Genomic DNA, 24865 nt, shown 5'->3' on the forward strand with positions numbered 1-24865 from the left:
GTTATGTATCAGGAATGACTGAATATGGAATTACATACAAACCAAGAGGAAAGAGCACAACTGTGGAATGCTCCAGTGATGCAGATTTTGGAGGCTTCTCAAAAGCAGGCAGATCAATATCTGGAGTAGTCATCAACTATGCAGGAGGGGCGACATCATGGCTAAGTCAGCGACAAACCATGCTAGCAACATCTACAACTGAAGCTGAACTATTTGCCACAAATGAAGCTGCTGAGGAGATTATTTGGTTAACTCATCTATTCAGAGAAACAACAAGACTATCTGAAATTCTGGTTCTCCAAATTGACAATAAAGCAATAGTGAAGTTGGCAGAGAATCCAGAATTTCATCGCCGAACCGAACATATAGCCATCAAGGACAAGTCCTATATCATTTCGATGATGTACTACAAGGACGCTAATAAATTGAATTGAATTGAATTGGATTTCTTTATTCATGAAAAACTTTATGAAGGAAGAATTTGAGTTCATCAAATTCCATCTGAAGAGCAGGTAGCGAACATCATGACCAAAGCTCTAATCTTCATAAGATATTGTGTAATCAAATGGGATTTTTGTAAAACTCAGTTTTGTTTTGTTTTGTGGGTTTTCCTGTTTGTTGATTTCAATTTAACAAGGTAAAGTGTTAAAGTAAATTCTTTTCATTAATGTATTTAAAAAGAAGTTTTGTGTTAAATTATAAATCAACATCATATATGAGCAAAATGTTTTTTTTTTTTTTTTTTTTTTTTTTTTTTTTTTTTTTTTTGAGTTCCAACTCTCGCTCATTTACTCTTTAGTGTTTTTAGAAGCTCCTTGGTCAATTGAGTTCTTGTGTAAACAGTACTTCCAGATTCAGAAATAAATCTAAGTATTGGAGAACTAAACTTACTGCTTTTTGCCAGCACCTGATCTCTATTGAGAAGAAATAAGGTTCTTTTCTCAACAAAATGCGATATACCTTATGAAGCCAGGGTGCATTTTCAGCTGCCCAGTAGTGCACATTATGTAAATTTACATTACCATGGTTCATAAAAGTTCCTTTGTTGGTATAGAGCACACTTTGGACAACATACTGACATCTCTTGAGTGCAGCAGAGCAAACCAACAAAACTATACACAACTTTTGAAATCATGTCCACCAAGTGCATTATTTAGTGACAGATGATATGGGTGGAATTTATGTTGATGCAAGATGCAAGTGACACTCCTCTGGTTGATCCCACATACCTTGGCAATATGTGCTGCCATTCACCATGTAAAAGTAGAATGTCTAACTTCTTATCATTGGTGTACATGTCTGCATGCAAAGTGTGTTGAAACAGAAATGACCTGCTGTTAGATGACAGTCCCTCCTGCTTCTACAGTGCAGCAAATAAACAGTCAAAAGGTTTGATAGGACAGCCTTGCCTGTGGTGAACATCTTTACAATGCAGTTGCTGATTCCCCTGGCTTCCTTTTCAGTTTCAACCTTATTATTACCAAGCATTGTATCACTGTGCTCATCTTTTCAAATGTTTTCAGATGCCATTAAAAATATATCATTCTATTTAAAAAAAGATCATACTTGCTTCAATATCTCAAGTGAGACAAGAGTTAAGACACTTTCTCACATACCAAAGAAACATGATCCCTAGCATACTATAACATTTTTGGAAACCTCATTTCGATATCTGGAGCTGTTCATAAAATGAAAGGGGTGTTATGGCTTATGTGAGTCACCCTCTATGTTTTATGTAGGTTCAGTTAAGAAGAAAGACTTTCAGGGATCATAAATGAGGCAAAGTATATAGTAAGAGAGCTGTAAGAAACAAAGATTGTAGACAGCATTAATAGTTGATGATTGTGGAACTGCTTCATTCTAGTTTTACTGGCATAGACTATAAAAACATAAATAAATTAGTAGGGAAGATCCTCAGTTTGTTTATCTTTACAGTCCACTTAATATTTACATTAATACACTAATAACTGTCAAGAAATAATAAGAATTCCTCCTATTTTGTCCACAGTATTTTAGCAATGGATTTAATCATTGATGTAAAATGCTGTGCACTCACTACCTGGATAGCTCAAAATTGGTTTTTTAAATAAATGTCGGTCTTGTCTAAGTTAAGAGATCCTATTCCTATTATACTGCAGCACATATAATGCCAGTTTTAGTTGTTATAAAGGCAAACATTTTAATAAAGCATTTGAAATATATGTCACTGCACTGCAAATTATGCCTATTGTATCATATGGCATCCTATAGGGTACCAAACTATAAAAGTTCCATTAAATATTGTAAAGCTTTTGAGTAAATATCATATTTAGTGTAAGACAAAATAATTTTACTTGGAAAAGGTTGAAACAGAAAATAAATGGGGACGTGTGTCCTATTTCAGATGCCAAGGACTGTAATTGAAACAGCAGTATTTTTTGGATTTATTTTCATACTCGCTGACTTCCCAGTAGGAGGACTGGTTGGATATTTCATGCTATTGGGTCCACTGTTGTTGATATCCATTGGTGCACTAGCCTATGGTAAGGACTTCCACCATTCTAATGACACACTACACACAGCAATTACTGTACTTAGCAAGTGCTTTGTGTATTATGACTGAATATAGATGAAAATTCCTTTAATCTGAAACTGTGAGTTGGTACAGAAAATAAGAATCTCAGTTGGAGGAAGGATTTTAAAACATCTATGAAAAATAAATAAATAAATAAAATAAAAATAAAAATAGAAATAAACCTTTCAGCTTCAGTGTAAGCTACCCATCAAAGAAGTGGATGGCTGTTGGCATGAAACTCTTATCACTGAACATCCTCTGAGTCATACTTCAGTTTTATTACACTTTCCCTGAAATATGATGCTGTAATTAAATGGAATTATATTTCCATAGGTCTTCTTTTTAAAAAAAAAAATGCTAAGAAAAGCACTGTCAGCAGTTTGGGCAAGACACTGGGTAGTATTTATAACTGATTTTAAAAAATGTTTCAGTTGTATAGTCTTCAATATCAGATTTTTAAAAACAGGTTCTATAAATAATAGTTTTACACAATCTCTTTCAGTAAATCATCAGCAATGAAAAAGAACAGATTGTCAGGTTCAAATGGTTCAAATGGCTCTGAGCACTGTGGGGCTTAACATCTTAGGTCATAAGTCCCCTAGAACTTAGAACTACTTAAACCTAACCAACCTAAGGACATCACACACACCCATGCCCGAGGCAGGATTCGAACCTGAGACCGTAGCAGTCCCGCAGTTCCGGACTGCAGCGCCAGAACCGCACGGCCACCGCGGCCGGCACAGATTGTCAGGCTTCTACTTCATAAAGCTTAGGAGAGTTGGCTGGGCACTAAAATTAGTTAATATTTTCGGACAGAACTGCACAGAACAACTTGCAGGAGCACAATAAACACATAGCTGCTCACTGTGTTCAGCGGTAGTAATGAAGGAAGAGAAGGAGTAGCAGAGTATTGTACTGAAATCTACAGCTGCACTACAATCTCCAAAAGAAAAATATTTTATTAAAAACAGTTACTGGCTCCAAATACCAGTTTCAAAGCCATCATATTCATTATATTGGTACTGCCTGTTGGAAGACATTATGTCTTACTTAATGAAGACGCAAATTTTGAAATTTGTCTCAAAGATATAAAATATCTTTCTAGTTATCACCTCAATTAAAAGATGTGGCAACTATAACATAAACTTGGGCAGTTAAGACATCTGTCATCTTATGGGAGTATGTAAACAGGTGTAGGATACATGTGGAGAACAGAACGTCTTAGTAATAAAAATGTCCCTCCTCCTACATCTCAGAACTAAACATTTCAAAGCTACAGATGTTTCTGCGCTGAGGGATAATAGCTTGCAAAGAAAGGATGACCTCAGTGGAGAGAGAGCTAAATGTTGAGTGGCTACATCTGTAATGGTGCTTAACATCTGTAACTCTTCCTCTCAACACTCATATACAAGAAACATCTGTTACAGTGCAAATGCTTTACTATAGTAACAAAGTGTTCATGTTACATGTAGCCAAATGAGACTCTTAAAAAATCTTGTGACATGGCTCCCTTAACTATTTGCAAGGACTGTAATGCAAACATTGTGCTATGAGTCTTTTCTCTAATCTTTCTGTTGTCACGTTGAGTTAAGATTGAACACAGTGTGGGACAGCGGGTGGAAAAATTTTATTTTTATTGTATTGTTGTTCTCAACACAGGCTCTCTAACTACAATGTTGGCATTGGGATTCATAGAAAATGCAGTTTACTGTAACAATTTTCACTATATTCTGAAAATGATAAAGCAAAAAGTTTCAAATAAATATTTAACCAAGCAATGCCACTATCAGTTATTGTACTATCAGAGCTGTTCAGAGTCTATTGCGTGGATCCTGTTATCCCTAGATAATGAAACTGTTCAATAACCATTATCGATGTAAATGTTCAAAGTGAATGCTCACCAAAATTTGATGTTAACACTCATCAAACACCACACTAGTAATGATAGAAGGTCTGTCCTGTGGCGACATGTGAAAATACGACACACGCAAACTGAGAATAAATCACTGGAGTCATTCCACAATTAACACTTTACCCCAATGTGATTGTTACGTGCATACCGAGTTACATAATATGGCATCCAAGGCTGTTCCTTGCAACTGCACAAACGTGACACAGTTTCTGACACGGAGTGCGCACTGATACAAATCTAGAAGAGAACTGGGGCCTGACTCTAGCTCGCAGTGCTTTTATTTATATAGCCGCGGTGCTGACCGTCGAAGGCGCAGCTGACAAAATTTGCCTTCCTAACTAGCCGCTCATGCTAGTAAAGCACCACTCCAAGTTACTAAATAATTAATTGCTTCATTCACTGAAGGCCAATTAAGCTCTCAATTTAATTGTGCTATCAGCACACAGGTAAGTATCTGTAATAAAATTCTGATGTGATGAGGTTAAATACTTTTGGCGAGATAATTATTTTAGTTGCACTGCATGCAATAGATGAGCTCTAAACTTGCCCTTTGGAGAGACGCTACAGCTATGGTTTTATAGCTACCTTTCGAAAACTTCTCACATCTTTGTTATTATAGCTTATCTCCATTCTACCTAAATCTAAACATCCTAACTTTATCTAATCACTTACTTAATCTATCTTGCTTCGATACTCTTAGGAGACAAAAACAGAAAATCATGAATTTCAACTAAAATATTACTTTGTGAGATCCTGCATGCTGTTTCCATTAAATTACAATGAAAAAGGAATCCGAATATAAACTTTGAAGTTTCTAGCTCCTTCCTGTTGCGCTGATAATTTTTACATAAAACATCCAAATTTCAAAAACTGTTAAAGTTAGTAAACTGAAACTTAACACATTATCATTTTAGCATCACTCCTAACACATTATTAACTTTTCAGATTATTTGCTTTACTTTTAACGTATTGCACAACATTCGTGACATCATAGCTAGTTACAGTGGACTAGGCTGGCCCACAATGGAAAGCATATGAATTCTATATGGCGTGAGAAGACTGCTTCCCTAGAACAGAGATGAGCACTTTGTAATTGCCAAAGTGTAACTTTCTGTTAACGGTTTCACAAGATGCTCTTCTGGCCTTGTAAACACTACTCATGGGTAAATAGTTGATGGTTTGGTCTTCTAATGAAATTCTGGTTGCATTTTGAAGACAGAGCAAGACCAAAATGAAGTATCTGAAGCAGGGCCAGAAATGTTAAATGGTTCCCACATGACACCCAGGTGTGGGTGGATCACATTAAAAACGTGATATGCCACACCAGTGAAGAATCTGTCCCACAGTCTTCTGGACAATTATGGAGTCAATCTGTTTCTTATGGAGTGAGCAACATTTGCATTAAGGGACAGATAGTGCTAGTCACAATCCTGTGATATTATTCTATCAGTGTGGTTACTTATGCAGGTACCTGTGGCATTTCTTATTTTGAATATGATTTTAACAGTGTTACATGAAGTAGAACTACTGTTCAGATAAAAATATATTACAGTGCCACTGTTGTGTTTATCATGAAGAAAATTATCATCCTCTCTGATGAAGAACTATTTAGATTGCTGACCAAACTGACATCAAACATAAAACCTTTAGTGATTTTAATTGCTTCAAGATGAAGACATCTAGTCTAATAACAGAAATGGGAAAAAGGAACATGAGTGAATTAACACAGAACTATGTAGATGAGAGGTTTGATGAAGAAAAATGTGAATAAATGAAGAAAAATTGTCATAACTGAACTTATGTGACTTTCAAATGACATCATCTTTGTTGTATACTATCTTATTTATTCTTTGTCAGGATGTACAGAAACCAGCAATGAATTTATTAAGCAGTTCTTTTCTAACCCACATCTGAGGTATACATCCAAGAATGCAATAAATTTTGTAGCTAAAGCCATGATAATAATTTGACATTCTGGGTGGTGGTATGGGGGAAGGGCTGAAAATAAAACTCATTACAGTATACACTGAGGTGATAAAAGTTGTGGGATATCTCGTAATATCATGTTGGACTTCCTTTTGCCCAGCATAATGCAGCAACTTGACGTGGCATGTACTGGACAAGTCACTGGAAGTCCCCGAAATATTGCTGCCTCTATAGCTGTCAGTAATTGTGAAAGTTTCGCTGGTGCATAATTTTGTGTGCAAACTGACCTTTTGATTCTATCCCATAGATGTTTGATGTGATTCATGTCAAGTAATCTGAGTGTCCATATCTCTCACATGAATTGTCCGGAATGTTCTGATACAGCACACTTTCACCTGTAAAAATTTCATTGTTGCTTGGGGACATGAAGTCCATGAATGGCTGAAAATGGTCTCCAAGTAGCCAAACATAACCATTTCCAGTCAATGATCATTTCAGTTGGACCAGAGGACCCAGTCCACTCTATGTAAACACAGCTCACACCATTATGGAGCCACCATCAGCGTGTTGCACAATGCATTATTGACAACTTGGGCCCAAGGCTTTGTGGGGTCTGTGCCACAATTGAACCCTACCATTACTCTTAGTAACTTAAATCAGGACTCATTTTACTAAGCCACAGTTTTTCAGTTATCTAGGGTCCAACCGATATGGTCACTAGCCCAGGAGAGACGGTGCAGGTAATGTTGCACTGTTAGCAAAGTCACTTGCATTGGCTGTCTGTTGCCATAGACCACTAATGTCAAATTTCACTGCACTGACCTAATGGATATGTTTGACATACAGCCTACATTGATTCCTGTGGTTGTTTCACACAGTGTCGCTTGTCTGTTAGCACTGACAACACAGGCATTGCTACTCTCAGTCATTAAGCAAAGTCGATCAGCCACTGTGTTGTCTATGGTGAGAGGTAATGCCTGAAATTTGGTATTCTCAGCACACTCTTGTTATTGTGGATCTCAGAATATTGAATTCCTAAATGATTTCCAAAATGACATGTCCCATTTGTCTAGCTCCGACTACCATTCCACATTGAAAGTTCATTAATTACCACTGTGCAGCCATAATCATGCCAGAAACCTTATTTCACATGATCACCTGAGTACAAAGGACAACTCAGCCGATGCACTACCCTTTTGTACCATGTGTATGCAATATGACTGCCATCCTTATATGTGTATATTGCTATCCCATGATTTTTGTCGTCTCACTGTATTGCGGCATCTCGAGGGGTGTACTAAACAAATGTTTCTCACTTTGTTCAGTTTAGTCAAAAAGAATGGAGAGTTTACCTATGTGTAGAAGAATGAAATTTTAATACCTCCCCCCTCCCTCCCTGAACACTTCAAGGAGCAGTCTTTGTGTTGCCCTCAGTGCCTATGTATGATGATCTTTAAATGGATGACTGATTTCTATTTTATCTTGTGTCTGCACTTTATACAGCTGTGAAGTCACTTACAGTATTGTTCCAGGTTATTCCATCATTAATAACTTAATCCTACTCAAAACAGCTATACAACATGCACAGATTAGATTAGATTAGATTAGTACTTGTTCCATAGATCAATTGTTCGGATTGTTAATAACAAATTTCATAAGTGAATATATATATTGTGAGGTTACAGTGAAGTTTTCTGGCTCTTTAAATAAGTGTCTGCAGGATGGTCTTGGATGAGCTCCAGCAATTATTCTGATTACACGTTTTTGTGCAATGAACACTCTTTTACTCAATGATGAGTTACCGCAGAATATGATGCCATACGAAAGCAGAGAATGAAAAGAGGCGTGGTAAGCTAATTTACACAGATGTATAATCGCCAAAATTTGCAATGACCCTAATAGCATAAGTAGCTGAACTCAAACGTTTCAGCAGATCCTCAGTGTGTTTTTTCCAGTTCAACCCCTCATCAATGCATACACCTAGAAATTTTGAATATTGTAACAAAATATTCAATCAAAACCTGATAGGTTGTTTGTTTGTGCTGAGAAACACTATGTCTGTCTTGAATGTGTAATGTTGCTGGATAGCTCCATCAATAGAATATCCAAGGATCTTTCCTCTCATAGTGCTAGTTGAGGTAGTAGATCTGTGAATTCCTATTTAAAGTGTCCATGATGGTAACATGTTACTCGTAACTTACCTTACACCACCATTTACATATTTTACTGAAATCATTGTGTTGCCTTCTGTTAATTTCCTTTATCCATATATGGGTGTTAACATCCATACTGTAGTGCATCCTGACACAAACAATGACAACAAAAACAGAAACAATGAGGTGTAGATGGATCAGATGTTAAAAAAAATTACATTTCCATATTGTTTGCTTCAGACTTATTTCTTGTTTATTACCAAATTTATATCTGTTTCCTTATTTCCTCCTCCATTTATTTCAGCAATTTTAAAATGTTGATTGTCACACTGAAATTCTTCTGTAACATCTCAGTATTTCACAAAACATGCTAATTTATCAGCAGAGCAGCCTCTTCAGATGTCACTTAGCAGAAATTATAAATTGAGCAACTTAGCATTTGCAGTACAAATACTATCAACTGCATCTGAAATGAACACATAAAAATAGTGTAAACAAGTTACTTTGAATCTATTGTTAGATATGGTATTGGTTTTGGGGGAAAAGTTTGGCTAATAAAATTTGGATACTAAAGATGGAGAAAAGAAATCATGCAGAATACATACATTGGCTATCATAAAGAACTATGTCACTCATTATTTAGAAAACTTCAAATATTAACTCTCTCATTCCCATAATTTATGAGATTATTACTTTTTTGTAGACAGGAATTATTGTAGTTCCACTGAACAGAAAATTATCTGAGATACTGATACTGAAATGCTACTGATCAGTTGACATTCGGACAAATTCATGATACACAAAGGTATTTTTGACTGGACACAATTTATTACATATCCCACTAACTATACATGGCTGTTCACAGATATGTCATTTTACTTTTACCATACATACTTTTTATTAGTTTAAAAGATTGTAACTGTAATGTAAATTTTTAATACATCTCCTGCACATGAACCAAATGGTTTGCAAATGTGCATTTTGAGACTAATAAACCGCAGTTCCACAACTCACAATAAAAAGGTATTTTTGTGTGCTACACAAAGACTACATTTAATAATGTTTTGTTTTGCATGGTATGCATCTACTAGTATTTTGTAGTAATGTTTAAGAATTTATCAATAAAACAATATCAATTTTTCCATTTGCTGTCTGATCCTGTTTCTTTACTTTGCATCAATGTTTTAATCAAATCTTATTTGTCTTTCAGGTTGTATGATGTCAGCTCTCTTTGAATCATATGATCTCATAGCTACATTGACTGTTGCAATTGATCTTCTCTCAATGCTGATGGCTGGAATATTTTATAATCTCAGGTAAAAAAGGAAAGAAACATAGCAAGCTATAAATTTTGTCATGTTAAGGCACAACCAAGTACAAATCCAAAAGCATAGTCACCAATACGTTTTAACAGTTAGTACTGAAAGCACATTTATTACTGATGCCAATGCACAGTCAGAACAGAACTGACCTCCTGGATTGAGAGTGCAGCTTTTTATACAAACATTGAAAGTTCCAGAATACTCTTATATATGCGAACATTCAATATTCCACAATACACAAACATTGCAAATATAAGATATTTCAAGAATCTTTCAGAAATGATAAATGCTAAATAATAAATGGTTACTGGTTAAGCTGTCAACTCACAACATACTAAGCCAGTGACACTAACCAGTATGCCACATTGCATACACCACATCTCATAGCATTATTCCTTCTGCTCTCCTGGAGAAACTGTGACCCATTGTTTCAAAAGCTCTCACTGGAGCTGCCTACAACACCCTGGATCTACATCTTGTCAGTGGTCCTCTGCATGGTGGTTTTGGTACAGCTTCTCATTCTGGTTATGCAGCTACATCCTCTTCACTATGATGAGCCTCAAATGTAACTCCTCCCACTGAAGTTTCATGACAGTTGAGAGTGTCTTTAGTTTCCTTGAACCCCCACAGTTGACTGTACACCTCAACTGCAGTAAGGCCTTATATGGAGAACATGTTTGAGATCTGTGCACTTTTGTTTTCATGGTGAAGGATCATAATCCTCAATTTCATATGTGATGTCCAACAATCTATGAAAGATATGATATGGCTCAAAGCAGTGCTTTAGTAACTTTTCAAATAGTCCCACTTTCCACACAGGTGTAAAAACCCATACCAATTCTTCCAAGCTACATTTCACTCATTGCTGCTTGGCATTATATCACTCTTGGTCTTTCTCCTGGTTGTCCACCATTTGTATACGTGCCAACTGCTTTGCTTCTTTGGTCCTGATGACATGATCTTTCATGTATCATCCTCAGTAACGTCCTGTTGAAACAGGATCATTGTATGTATTGTTCCAGCCTCATGACTATGGAGAAGAAAGAATAGTGTGGAGGCTGCAGTGTCTTGCTTCATTGTGTTGTATGCAAATGTTATGTCAGGCAACAGCATATTAAAGTCTCTCAGTTCAATATCATTGTATTAGGATGGAGCATAAGTTCATAAAGGTTTTGTTTTGCATATTGGTATTCTTGTTGGCAAGGGTTTATTTATCAACTGTCATTTTTTATTTGTAGTTTGCTGTTGCTATTCGAGTTTACATATTGTCATTTGGAGATAGTGAGTAGAGTTGTGGATGTTAGAAAATAGAGGGGCAAGTGGAGAAATCAGAACATTTCTGATGTATTATTCTGTTTGAGTTCAATAAAGGAGTGACAGCAGTGGAGGCCGACAGAAACATTTGTGCCATATATGCAGATAATGCCACTGGACAGAACATGACAAGAAGATGATTTTCTCATTTTAAGGAGGATTGTTTTGATGTTAGCAACTCTCCACATTTAGGAAGACCATGGGTATTTTATGAAGATCATTTAAACACATTAATTCACAATGGTTTATCTCACTGTACTCAAGAATTGACAAATATGATGAACTGTGATCATTCCTCCACCATGTGACATTTGCATGCAATAGGGAAGGTTCAATAAACTGGTGTATGGGTACCATATGCCCTAAGTCAAAATCATACAAATCAACAGGTGGTCATATGTGCATATCTGCTTGCTCATCATCAATTGGCTTGTGAACAACATGATCATTCCTATACTGCATCATAATTGGTGATAATAAATGGTGTCTTTGTGCTAACATAAGGAAAAGAAAGGAATGGCTGAACCCAAAAAAAGCAGTAGTGCCCTGTACAAAGACCTGTGAGCATCCACAAAAGATAATGTTACACACCTGTTGGAACAGTAATGGTGTGATGTTCTATGAATTAATTCCCTGAAATGTAACCATCACTACTGACATTTATAGCCAGCAACTGAGACATCTTGCAGATGCAATCCAAGAGCAATAACCGGGAAGACTGTATGAAGAGATGTTACTCCACAATAACACCCATCTCCAGCCAACATTCTGCTAGACTGACAAAAGACACTACGCAGGAGTTGGGCTGGGAAGTTATTCCACACCCACTTTATTCACCTGATCTTGCACCCTCAGACATGTCAAAATGTCTGCTTGTGTCTGTGTATGTGTGGATGGATACGTGTGTGTGTGCGAGTGTATACCTGTCCTTTTTTCCCCCTAAGGTAAGTCTTTCTGCTCCCGGGATTGGAATGACTCCTTACCCTCTCCGTTAAAACCCACACCCTTTCTTCTTTCCCTCTCCTTCCCTCTTTCCTGAAGAAGCAACCTTGGGCTGTGAAAGCTTGAAATTTGTGTGTATGTGTGTGTTTTTTATTGTCTCTGTCAACATATCAACACCTTCTCGTTTGGTAAGTTACAGCATCTTTGTTTTTATATATATTTTTCCCGTGTGGAATGTTTCCCTGTGTGTGTGTGTGTGTGTGTGTGTGTGTGTGTGTGTGTGTGTGTGTATGTGTTCTGCGGCATCAAGAGATCACAAATTTAGTTTTGGAATGCAGCGTGAAGGGTAAAAGTTGGAGAGGGAGACCAAGAGATGAATACACTAAGCAGATTCAGAAGAATGTAAGTTGCAGTAAGTACTGGGAGATGAAGAAGCTTGCACAGGATGGAGTAGCATGGAGAGCGGCATCAAACCAGTCTCAGGACTGAAGACCACAACAACAAGGAACAATATACTGCTTGTATTCCAAATGCTGTCTACTCAGTCGATGGCTCTTTTGTTTCCAAATTGGGGACATGATGATGAAGGTGTTTTAAGTACCTGGGGTCTCCACCAGACAATGTCACATCTAACCACAATCAACTCCACATACAAAGGTAGAGTCATGAATGAAGTTGAACACTCAGTACTAAAAGCAAGTTTATTACTGATATCAAGGCACAACCAGTAAAATGATTGACATTGATGGAGAGTGCAGCTGTTTGTACAAGCACCAAAAGTTCAGGAATTATGTTATTTACACAAACTTGAATGTTCCAGAATATATAAACATTACATACACAACATATTTCAAGAAGCTTCCAGATATGATAAATTCTAAATAACAGAGAACTGCTGGTATGTAAGTCTGAACTTATGATCTGCGGCTCTGTCACACTGCACACACCATAGCTAGTGACAATATGAACAGAAATATTGAAAATACATGAACATGACACATACTCATTAACAAAGATATGAGTGTCATTTCGAAGGGACCGATAGCCTTTGTAGTCTGGTCCCTTCAACCCCCACAAACCAACCAGCCATCATTTTGAAAGTAAAGAATTTTTACAAATATGTCCTCTGAATTAGTTTTATGATAGCCAATAATTTAGTCTCAGTGTTCAAAAGTTGCTGAGACTTGTTTAATGAAGTTAATACCACAGATTTATTCATACAGTGCATGTAATGAGCAGTAAGAGTAAACATTGTGGTTTTCAAGTTTAGTTGGTCTTAAAGTGTAAGATGTGATACAGTTCTTGCAGATGAAATATATTAGAACCCATGACTTTCAATGTAGACTCCTTCCAGACTATAGTGAAGATGATATGAGTGTGGTCAATTTTAAGAAGTGCTGTTGACAAGGGATCTCAAATTGATTCTGTATTTCTTGATTTTTGGAAGGCTTTGACCCTGTACCAGACAAGTGGCTTTTAGTGAAATTGTGTGCCTATGGAATATTGTCTTAGTTATGTGACTGGCTTCATGATTTCCTGTCACAGAGTTCACAATTCACAGCAATTGATGGAAAGTCAGAAAGTAAAACAGAAGTGATTTCTGGTGTTTCCCAAGGTAATGTTATAGGTCCTTTGCTTTTCCTTATCTATATAATTGATTTAGGAGGCCATCTGAGCAGCCATCTTAGGTTGTTTGCAGATGACACTGTTGTTTATCTACTAGTAAAGTCATCAGAAGATCAAAACTAATTGCAAGACAATTTAGAAAAGCCATATGTATGATGCAAAAATTGGCAGTTGGCCCTAAATAATGAAAAGTGTGAGGTCATGCACATGCATGCTAAAAGGAATCCATTATGCATTAGTTACATGATAAGTCAGTCAAATCTAAAGGCCATAAACTCAATTCAGTACCTAGGAATTACAATTATGAAACACTTAAATTGGTGGGAACACATGGAAAATGTTGTGGGGAAGGCTAACCAAAGACCGCATTTTATTGGTAGGACACTTAGAAAATGTGATAGATCTACTAAGGGGACTGCCTACACTATGCTTATCCATCCTCTTTTAAAATACTGTTGCATGGTGTGTGATCCTTACCATATAGGAATGACAGAATACATCAAAAATGTTCAAAGAAAGGCAGCATGTTTTGTATTATCTTGAAATAGGGGTGAGAGTGTCACTGAAATGATACAGAATTTGGGACAGACATCATTAAAACATAGGCGTTTTTTGTTGCAAAGGAATCTTCTCACAAAATTCCAATCATCAACTTCCTCTTTCAAATGAAAAAATATTTTGTTGACACCAACCTACATAGGGAGAAATGATCACCATGATAAAATAAGGGAAATCAGAGTTCGTACAGAAAGATATAGGTGTTCATTCTTTCCGCACGCTATATGAGATTGGAATAATAGAGTATTGTAAAGGTGGTTCAATGAACACTCTGCCAGGCACTTAAATGTGATTTACAGAGTATCTATGCAGATGCAGATGTAGACACTGTTTGGTGATCTGTTGTATAATAAGCACCCTGCTTTAGCTAGGTCTTTATTGATCAGTTGTAGTTGGCTACTGTTGACCTGAAGCCATCTTTTACTATTGTGTTGTAATTGTGTAGTTCTCTGCTTAGCATTGGCATACAATTTAATTTGAGATACATGATAGTTTTGAATATATACATAGAGGGTACAGACATAATTTAATATTCTTTGAATTTGGTTTTTAGAAGACTCTCATGGTGATAGCCTTCCAATACATCTGATCCTTTTTTCTGTACATTGTCAATCCCGGGAACTTGCAACTGTCAGCTTCTGTTACTAGTGCTCCCCTAAGTGTTACATTTTGTTTCCTTTCATTTGTTGTGCTCTCTACAAGTACTTTCATGTGGGTTGTTTTCATATATTGTTTTCACTTAAAATATTAAATTGCCCTATCTACATCCCTGATAGTTCTTGTTTCTAAATCAGTTATTGAGCTGCTACTTAGAATTATGAATGTATCATCTGCATAAATGGCTACATTTTCTTTTACTGACACTACCTTGTCATTTACATACAATATAAACATTAGCGAACCAAGTATTTAGTCTTGTGCTGAAAATCAGAGAAAAAGGTCTGCATCTTATTGTTTACAGTGTATCTTAACTTTATGCTTTGTTCTTTGTTTTCTATGGATGTTTTTATTAGATTGGCTGCATTACCCCTGATATCATATCTATGAAGTTTATCTAACAGAGTAGTATGGCATACACAGTCAAAGACTTATGAGAGATCAAGAAATATGCTGAAACTTTCTTTTGTTCTTCTAAAGCTCTGATCATATGTGTCATGAAACTTGCTGCAACTGTTTTTGTAGACTTCCCTTTCATAAATCCATGTTCTACTTCATCCAGGATTTTTGTATTACTATGAAATTTGTAACTTTGTTTTTAATAGCTATTTTTACAATTTTTGATAAGGTGAATGTGACTGTTATAGGTCTGTAGTTTCCAGGATCCCCCTTGTTGCCATCTTTATAAATTGGCACCATGTTACTCTTTTTTAGACATATGGGGAACCATCTTTTCTTCATTACCAAGTTTAATAGAAATGTCAGAAGCTTAGCTAGATACTGTGAGTAGCATTTGATTACTTTTACAGATATTCTATCTATGCCCTCTGTGTCTTTGTTTTCCATGATCTGATTACATTTGTAACCTCTGTTTCATGTGTTGGAAATAGGAATAAACATTCTGTTATTTCTGGTGGAGCTATACTCATTTTAGTCAGTACTTTTATTTTGTTTCATTAGCTTCTGCACTATATTTATGTAATACTGATTTAAAGTGGAACACACTTAACTTGGGTCAGTCAGTTCTTTCTCTTGTACTGTAAATACTATGTTACCACTTTCTGTCCTATTATATTCATTCCTGTTTGTATTTATGTGTGACCAGAATGTCTTAGAAATATTTGATGAAGTTTCTATTTGATGTTTATAATAGCACAATTTTGCTTGCTGTATCATTGTACTGTATTCTCCCATCTTTTGTCTGTACATTTCACAGTCTGCTTGGCTATTATATTTCCTACTTCATTCATATGAATCCTTTAAACCTTCTCTATCATTCTTGATATCTCTGATGATCGATTTCTTTCCATGTCTACCATTTGTCTTTCTGTTGACCTTTCGACAAGCTATGTTTATGTGGCGACTTAAGGTTGAAATGAAAGTGTTCCAACTTTTTGTCAGCCTACACTCTTCAACTATATTTCCAGTTTCAGTGTTCTTATTCTGTAGCTCAGTTAACTGCCAATTGTGATCTAAAATGACTGTGTTAATTATGTGTATTTTTCAGTTTATTTAAAGGTACATTTCTAAAAACATCATGTATTATTGTGTCTGATGATTCAGTGCTCCTTGTTGGGCTATTTATATGCAGCTTCATATTATTAGTATTGACATCATGAAAGAATTTTGTATAGATACTCTGTTTCAATGTATTTATGTCACCAGCTACTATTAGTTATGGGAAGTCTTTAATAGTTTTTTCAAGGAGAACTTAAAGTTTCATTACAAAATCTTTTATCCTGAAGCTTGGAGAGTGATATATAACTAAATCTAGACATCTGATCTTCAGAAAATTTGTTTTAATTGCTTGTGCTTCAAAACTCATTTCTCTACAGTTGGTAACTGGCCATGGAACACTTTTACTTATATTGCTATCCACATACAATGCTACCCTACCACTTTTATGTTCTGTTCTGCAGAAATACGACCTTCTACCATATCCCTGTAAATTGTTCATTTTTATTTCATTTTCAGTCAGTCCATATTCAGCCCTTATGAAAATATTTGGTACCACGGGGGAGAGGGGGAAGTAAAACTTCTGTTTCGTCTGCTCTTTTGAAGCATACTGAACATTTTGATGAAATATGTGGAACTCAAAATTAGTTTTACTTTCTTTTCTATGTTGTGTTTTGTTTTCTTTTTTACCTGTTATACAGCTTACTCCCTTTTAACTTTAATCCTCTTGGTGCCTGTTTGTCAAGGAAGAGTATATTTCACAGGAACATTTGTCATTCTCCAGAATAAAAAATGCTTTATCACAATATTTTTTGACCATATAGTGTTATTCATTACTTTATCTCTATGTTCAACGTCAACTTTGACTTTGAAATTGTTATTTAGCCCATTTTCTTAAAGTTTCTCAGTGGTAATGTTGTATGGTTAGGCTTTCAGCACACCTAGCTAGTCAAAGGAATTGTGTACTACTGGGTTGTCTTTGTTGTGTATTTCCATTCAGGAATCAAACTGCTGGACCTTAAAATTACAACACCAGGAAGGATAACAAATAACAAAAATTTACTTGCTGTGCATATAAAGTGCAGCTCAAAGAATACATGATTAAATTTGTAGGTGTTTTAATTTAGTATTCAGATTTTTATATATGTTGTCTATAGAAAGCTGAGTAAGTCACAAGGTAATAAGTAATTAAATGAATACAATATGACTTTATTGATCCAAACTGATGCCTTTCACCATCTGCTACTATCGGATAATCTGTCAAATATAGAACATTACACATAACGTAAGGAAAGGATAGATTGCTACACACTGTAAAGATGACACATTAAGTTGCAGACAGTTACCATTAAAAGATGTTTACACACAAACTTCCAGCCACAATTTTCATCATAAAAAGGAATGAACACACACCACTGATTCACTCAAGCAAGCACGCCTCACACATGCAATTGCCAACTCTGGCAGCTTAGATCAGAATGCACCAACAAACTGCGGCCAAGAAACAGCTGGACCACCCTGTTGCTGAGCAGGCTGCCCAACACAACATTCTTATTTTCAGTGATTGCTTCATGACCTGAACCATCTGAATCCATCCCACTAACACCAGCTTTTCTGAACTGCGCAGATGGGAATTCTCCCTGCAATATAGGCTACGTTTCTGCAACCCTCCTGGCATCAATCTTCGTTAGTCATTGCCCTTACCTATCTAGCCCCTACCCTGTTCTGATTCAGGCACTACACAGCTCTCTATTCCACCAACACACCCAGTCTTCTTACTTCTCTCCTTTTCCGTCAACCCCCTATCTCCCCCACCGTCTGTCTAACCTCCTGACTGCACTTAGCTTCCCTACTCTCCACCTCATCCCTGCACACTCCCAGTGGCATTTTACAGCCAACCCTACCCTGCTATCACTTCCCCCTTCCCACCCCAACCTCCTCCTTAGCCCCACCCGGTTGCCTCTCCCATAACGTACTGCTGCTCGCAGTCTGGCACCAGTTGCCAGAAACTCTGTTTGTGTGTGTGTGTGAGCTGCATTTGCGTGAGTGTATGTTGTCTATTGTTGACAGATATCTTGTAGGCTGAAAGCTAAATTTCCATCCATCTTTTTGTTGTGCCTTTCTGTGACTCAGCATCTCCAGCGTGGTGAGCAGCAACTATCCTTTTCGTAATACTGGTTGAGTTAGGAAGTCATTATTGCAAGTATCTATAAGTCAACTTACGAATTTGTCACCTAGGATACAGTTTCACTTGTTGCATCATACAGTTGAAAATGTAAGAGGTGACAACGTGAAAATGCTGCCTGTGTACAAATGCAAATCAGGCGAACTGAAGAATTATAACCTGGATGTTTTAGAACTGTGTCTCTCAGAAATTTTAAATGGAAAAATAAGTATTAACAAGGCTAGCTGAGCAAATAAAATTCACAAAGGAACGCTGATAAACAGCATTTGTCATCATGATGGTATAACACAACATGTTCAGCAAGTTTTTAGTGCTAAAGGAAAGTAGTGTGTGTTTCATCAGGATTTCATAAAGTAAATTTGTGGTCACATTTTTTGCTGTAAACATTCTTTATATGTTACTCTAGAATTCATTTTAAAATTTAATTAATATGTCAGGTATATTTTTCAACTATAGATGACGTTTCAGAATATTTAGAGGCTCCCTAGAGTCATAAACAAACTACAGTTGTCACTTAACAGATAACTGCTCAACAAAGTTATACTTGAGTAGCTCAGATGGCAGAGCACTTGCCTGTAAAAGACAAGAGCTTGAGTCTCTGTTTGGCAAAAAGTTTTAATCTGCCAGGAGGTTACATAGCAATGCACACTCTGTTGTAGAGTGAAAATTTCATTCTGGAGGCAAGTGAGTGTTTCTACATTCTGTATATAAGGCTATAGCTTGGTGCGAAGATTAGTGAATGGTACTAAATATCAGTAACATCTATTGCTGGCCATATTGTAAATCTTATAGCATGTAGTGTGTGCCTCAAAAGTCAATGAATCATAGTTGAAGCAGTGTTACAGAAAAGCAAATAGTTTTAAATATTAAAACATGCAACTGTTTACTGAAATATCACAAACGTTCAGTCAGTGGTAAAGAAAGTGATAGTCTTTGGCTTATCAGTATCTGAAATTTATCAATGAAAAAAGAATTTCTGCAAATTGTTTGTCCTACTTAAACTCTAATACTATCAAATTGTGGAATCCATGTACATTTGACTAGCACAGAAGATCATCAGCTATACATAAAGAATGGCAGTGTAGTTGGTAACAGGTTTAACTTGAAGTAATGTCACAGAATTATTCGTAAAGATAAATTAGCAGTAGTGAAATTATTAAGTTTTCCTAAGGAAATTCCAAGAGCTAATATGATATCATTGTCTTTCTTGTTGCAGTAAACTGATATAATAAAATTTTTGTGTTTCCAGCCAGACGAATTTGTCAAAATGGTGCAGCGTTTTGATGAAGTTCGTTGAAATGGAGCACCATTTCATCTAATTTACTCTGCTGGAAACCCAAGAGCTTTATATTTTTTTCAATAACTAGTTTTCAGTGATAAATTTGACAATTTGATGAGCCGAATTTCAAAGATGGCCACTTTTTTGTACTAGTAGTATCAAGAAATCTGATTGAAAAATACTGTATTAAAATGTTGCCAGAATTACAGTTAGTTTCATAAATGGCTAACTGCAGAGATTATTTCCTAACACTGAGAAGTTCATTTCATTTTAGTCTTTCTTGATGTGCTCCAGCTGGACAGACATGTTATGAGATGTGATCTTACGAATCTAGTACACATTGGGCCACATGTGCTGAAAAAAAATGAAGGATTTAACCAGCTTTGAGACAAGAGGCATTTACAAACAGATACCATGGAGAGTAAGATTACACTCTTCCAAGTTTTTATTTGGTGGGTGTGTGGAGTTTCTACCTTAGCCTTCTTTGCCCAGAAGTGTTTTTGGTATCATGAAGCACTGTCACTGAATCTGCAGTTAACAGTTTTTGATAACAGTATGTCTGTGAGGACATGCATCTACATTAGAACAAAAAAATCAGCTTTTGTTTATGAAGCATATACAGATAAGGTACATATTTGTGGTTTCTACAGTGGCAGTACCACTGCTGTCACATAAGAATGCCCTTAGTGTTTTCCCACATGTCAAATTTCTGACATTTTACAACGTTGTTTCAGAGTGGTGGAATGCCCAGCTCACACATTTCATCTGAACATGGAATTGAATAATTTGTGCAGAGAGAGCAACAGATTATTAAGAAGATTCATTGTAGTTTTTACAGCTAGTTTCTGAATGTCTCACTGTTCCATAAATGTGTGTATGACAGACATTACATGCTGAATGCTTGTGTGCATTTCATTATGTGCAACATCTTTATATCAGAGGCAGCGCTGAATGGATGAAGTTTTGTGTTTAGCCAAATAACAGTTGTGACATGCTTTATCCAATATTTCTTGTTGACAAATGCACATTTACATGTCACAAAATCAGTAACATATTTAATAAATGTTGTAGGAAATTTATTGTAGAATGTAGGGTTAAAGGAAACCACTCACTGAAAAGCAGAGCCTCCACTCAACAGTTTCCCTTTCCTCCATCCTATCAGCCCCTCCGATTCAAGTCCCCATGTTACCTTATGTGTGTGTTGTTTCCCTCCAGCTGCTACAATCATTGCAGCCCATATACGTGCCAACGCTCTCTCCTGCATTCCTAGCCAGCAATCCGGCCACCTCCTCCAAGCCACTAGCCACCCACCCCCAGTCCCTCCCTCTGCCTCCCTCTCCCTCTACCCATCTCATCTGACACTATCCCCACCACAACCAGTCTCCTATCAAAAAATAGCATTGGCACTGTTAGTAAGGATGAGTCTGAAATTTAGCAAGTTGTATTTTTTTCAGCACTTTTGCTTTTCAGTGAGTGTTCTACTTTAATCCTAAAACAATCTAAAGTATTAACATATTTAACAAGCACTAAGAGCTGCAGGTGAACCTGGTTTAGTGGAAACAAATTTCCAAGTTACAGAGATTACCAGTGTGTGTTGCAGCATAATGTGTGATATGTTTATAAGTCCTATTATTTCAAATGCACAAATTTCAAGTCACAATTATTAACAACTTTTGAGAAATCTTAACTGAAGAGGCGAGTATTTTCAGATGAACATATATCGCACAATGTATCTCCAGCAGGTTGAAAATGTGTAATCAGCGTAAAAGAAAAAGGAATCACTTGTGTAACATGCAATAGAAAAATACAAAAAGGTGACAACAACCTAGTTCTTGATTGTTATTAAAATTTTTGTTTGGGGTTTACTCAGTTCTGAACTATTCTGTCCTACATGAATGCATTTTTTGCAATGACTACTTTTCCGTAGTATCTCAAACTTCTTGAATAACTGACGACATTTTCTCTTTTTTGAGCATAACAAATGACTGCAAATGTGCTGTGTGTAAGTGCTTAGCCCATATGTCTGATTACTGTTTCAGGGCACTGCCAAAGAGAATTGCTTGGTTGAAATATCTTTCACAGTTTTATTACTGCAATGAGCTGTTGGCATCCCTATTCTGGAAACATGTGGACCACATAAGTAAGTAATTCCCTTGAATAAATAAGATGCATTAGTTTTGAGATTACATAAAATATTAACTCCATTTAACACTTATGCCAACAGGTTGCCCAAGCAATCCTGATTTGCCTTGTCTGCATAATGGTGAAGAAGTACTGGATCAATATGGATTTAATCCACATAATACTATGACTGACATTATTATTCTCTTTGCATTCTTTGTACTTTTGAGTATGATTGGATTTATACAAATATGGAGGAGAAGTAGAAAGTATTCCATCTACTAAGTTGTATGCTGAACTATCATATGCATGTTTTTGCACATAACATTATGCCCAAGGATTTACTGAGTAAAACAGGGTGTTCATGATTAATGATGTAAACACATACAGTTGAAAGTAGACAAAACTAAAAGCAAAAAAGGCTCACTAAACATAGGGTCAAAAATGCATGCCTTAAAACCTACGAGCTGTTTTTCATCTTCGATACTGTGAAACAAATCTCTTCTACTGTAAGTTCTTTGCTTTCCATATTTTGGGAAGTGGTAGTATGGATCAAAATAAGAGATAAATGTCCAGAAAACATGTTTTCTAAAACTAATACTTTAAAAGTTATGAGCACTTGATCATTAGAAGGGTTGTGTTTCAAAGTAGCAAAGTAGCAAAGATGAACAAGTGCTCATAGCTCTTAAGGAATGCATTTTAGAGCACATGTTTACTGGACTTCTTTTTCATGTTTTGGTCCATACCACCAGTTCCCAAAATACAGAAAGCAAAGAACTTGCAGTAGAAGAGATTTGTTTCAGAGTATCGAAGATGAAAAATTGCTCATAGCTCTTAAGGCATGCATTTTTGACCCTACATTTACTGAGATCTTTTTGCATCTAGTATCATGTATTTTCAAATGTATGTGTTTACACCATTAATTATGATACACTCTGTATAAACAAACAAGTGATTATTAAAATCCTTTTCTCATTTTATAGCTTCCACACTGATGCTACTTGTTGTTATATTACTCTCCTGATCAGAAATGGTCAGTTTTGGGAGACTATTTGTGCCTATGTGAAATACATATTTTATAAATATAAATATAAATTTGTCTTCTTTTTTTGTGATGTATAAGTTAGTTGTAAATTTTGACATGCCAAAATGTAAATGGAACAATTAACTTTAAATTTTAGGTCTGATCTGGTTCTAGCACATGAAAGTGTAATAATAGAAAATTCACATTATTGCAAGCATATCATAAAAAGAGGAGACAGCTGTATTAAAGCTAAATCACATAAAAAGCTGAAGTGGTGATTTGGAGACCATTAACAAACACATGGAGCAATGCAACTAGATTGGGTGCAGTCAGATTATTGTGGCATAAAAGAACAAGACAAGAATAGATCTTAGAATTTGTAAGAAAATCAAATAGGTACACTTGCTGGGTAAAAGTCAAGGAAAGGCAAATGTTCAAACATCTTCTTAGATTTTCTGGATAACAAGAAATCAGTACTTTTAAGCCAAGTATAAGGCTCAGTGGTGTCGTGTGTTGATATGAGAGAGAGAGATCAAATTTTTTGTCATTACTGCTGTTGCAACCTTTAGTACATCATTGAGTGTAACAGGAACAGCATTGGAAATATTCTTTACATGCATATGAAGGTAAAATTTGAGCAATCTGGCAATTTCTACATAAAGAACTCTGTAAAATGAGAGTGCAAAAGTGTCAAATTGCATTAAGGGTATTGTATTGCATTGTATTATTATTAAATACATCCTACTTAACAAAAGAAAATTATATAAATTGCCCATGTTAAGAATTTCTTTTGTAAAACTGTTTATACTCAGTATCACAGTATCTTGCACACTGAATTTTGCAAATATACTGCAGATGTGATGCCAAGAAGCTCACTCCTGGAAAATCTGTATATACAAGTATTGTAAAAATGAGAGTGCAAAAGTGCCAGACTGCGTCAAGTATTGCAACAAGTATCACACTTAACAAAAGAAAATTATGTAAAATACTCATGTGTAGAATTTTCTCTGTTGTAAAGTATGCTTGTGCAAACATCATAAAAAATGACCCTAGCAAATAATATTTGATGTAACGATGTTTAAATTAATGAAAGTTTGTCCAACATATAGGTTATAATATATGTACCTCAGAGATTTCAGTACGTAAAAAAACTAAAATAAAACATCATTCAAAGGGTTACTAAGGAGAGAGAAGAGTTGAAGGGGTCAGTGGAAGAAAGTGCTAATCCACATTAGCCTACTTTAAGTTATTGCATGGTATAAGTTCAATTAAATTCCAAGGGAAAGACATAAGTACAATTAGACCAAACAGTTTATGTGGCAGTACCTACCGAACTACTTGTAACCTGGATGTCGTCCAACCATATACAAAACTAATTACATGATAAGACTATTTATTACTGAGTGGTTAGCAGTTTCTTTCACCATACACTAAAGTTCAAATATGGTTATAACTATTGTGGATACAAACACAGTATTGGTTGGTTGTGAATACTCTGGGTAAGATGATACTTGCATGGTGTACCGATCTGCTACATATGGTGGTAAGAATGTAATTAACCCTCCGTTACAAGCACTGCGGACTGACCGCAGTTTTATCTTTCCATCAACAATCACTTATAAATTCAAGATTTCCATTAGCGGCTTTTTTTACCTTCCCCTCCTTCCATAATGAATTATTGGCAACAATTGAAGTTAGTCATTATTGCCAGAAGCAGCAGTCTTGTGAGGTGCGGAGTGTCAGTCCACGTGTGTGCATTCATGTGGCGCGGTTCTATCATCAGTTCTTTTACTATATATTGCAGGTAAGGAGGTTTCTTCCTTTATAATATTACAAA

General features: G+C 36.0%; 1 protein-coding gene across 1 annotated transcript in view; it reads left to right on the plus strand.

The window, feature by feature from the left end:
- Positions 1-22546, plus strand: part of LOC124613311 (protein scarlet-like) — a 117655-nt gene extending 95109 nt beyond the window's left edge. The window contains exons 12-15 of the mRNA XM_047142007.1: positions 2384-2522; positions 9756-9861; positions 21923-22023; positions 22108-22546. Coding sequence (XP_046997963.1) covers positions 2384-2522; positions 9756-9861; positions 21923-22023; positions 22108-22289 — 528 coding nt within the window. The 3' untranslated portion in view covers positions 22290-22546. The remainder of the gene's footprint in view (positions 1-2383; positions 2523-9755; positions 9862-21922; positions 22024-22107) is intronic.
- The last annotated feature ends 2319 nt before the right edge of the window (positions 22547-24865 follow it).

The sequence above is a fragment of the Schistocerca americana genome, chromosome 4 (assembly GCF_021461395.2).
Source record: "Schistocerca americana isolate TAMUIC-IGC-003095 chromosome 4, iqSchAmer2.1, whole genome shotgun sequence".
Lineage (NCBI taxonomy): Eukaryota > Metazoa > Arthropoda > Insecta > Orthoptera > Acrididae > Schistocerca > Schistocerca americana.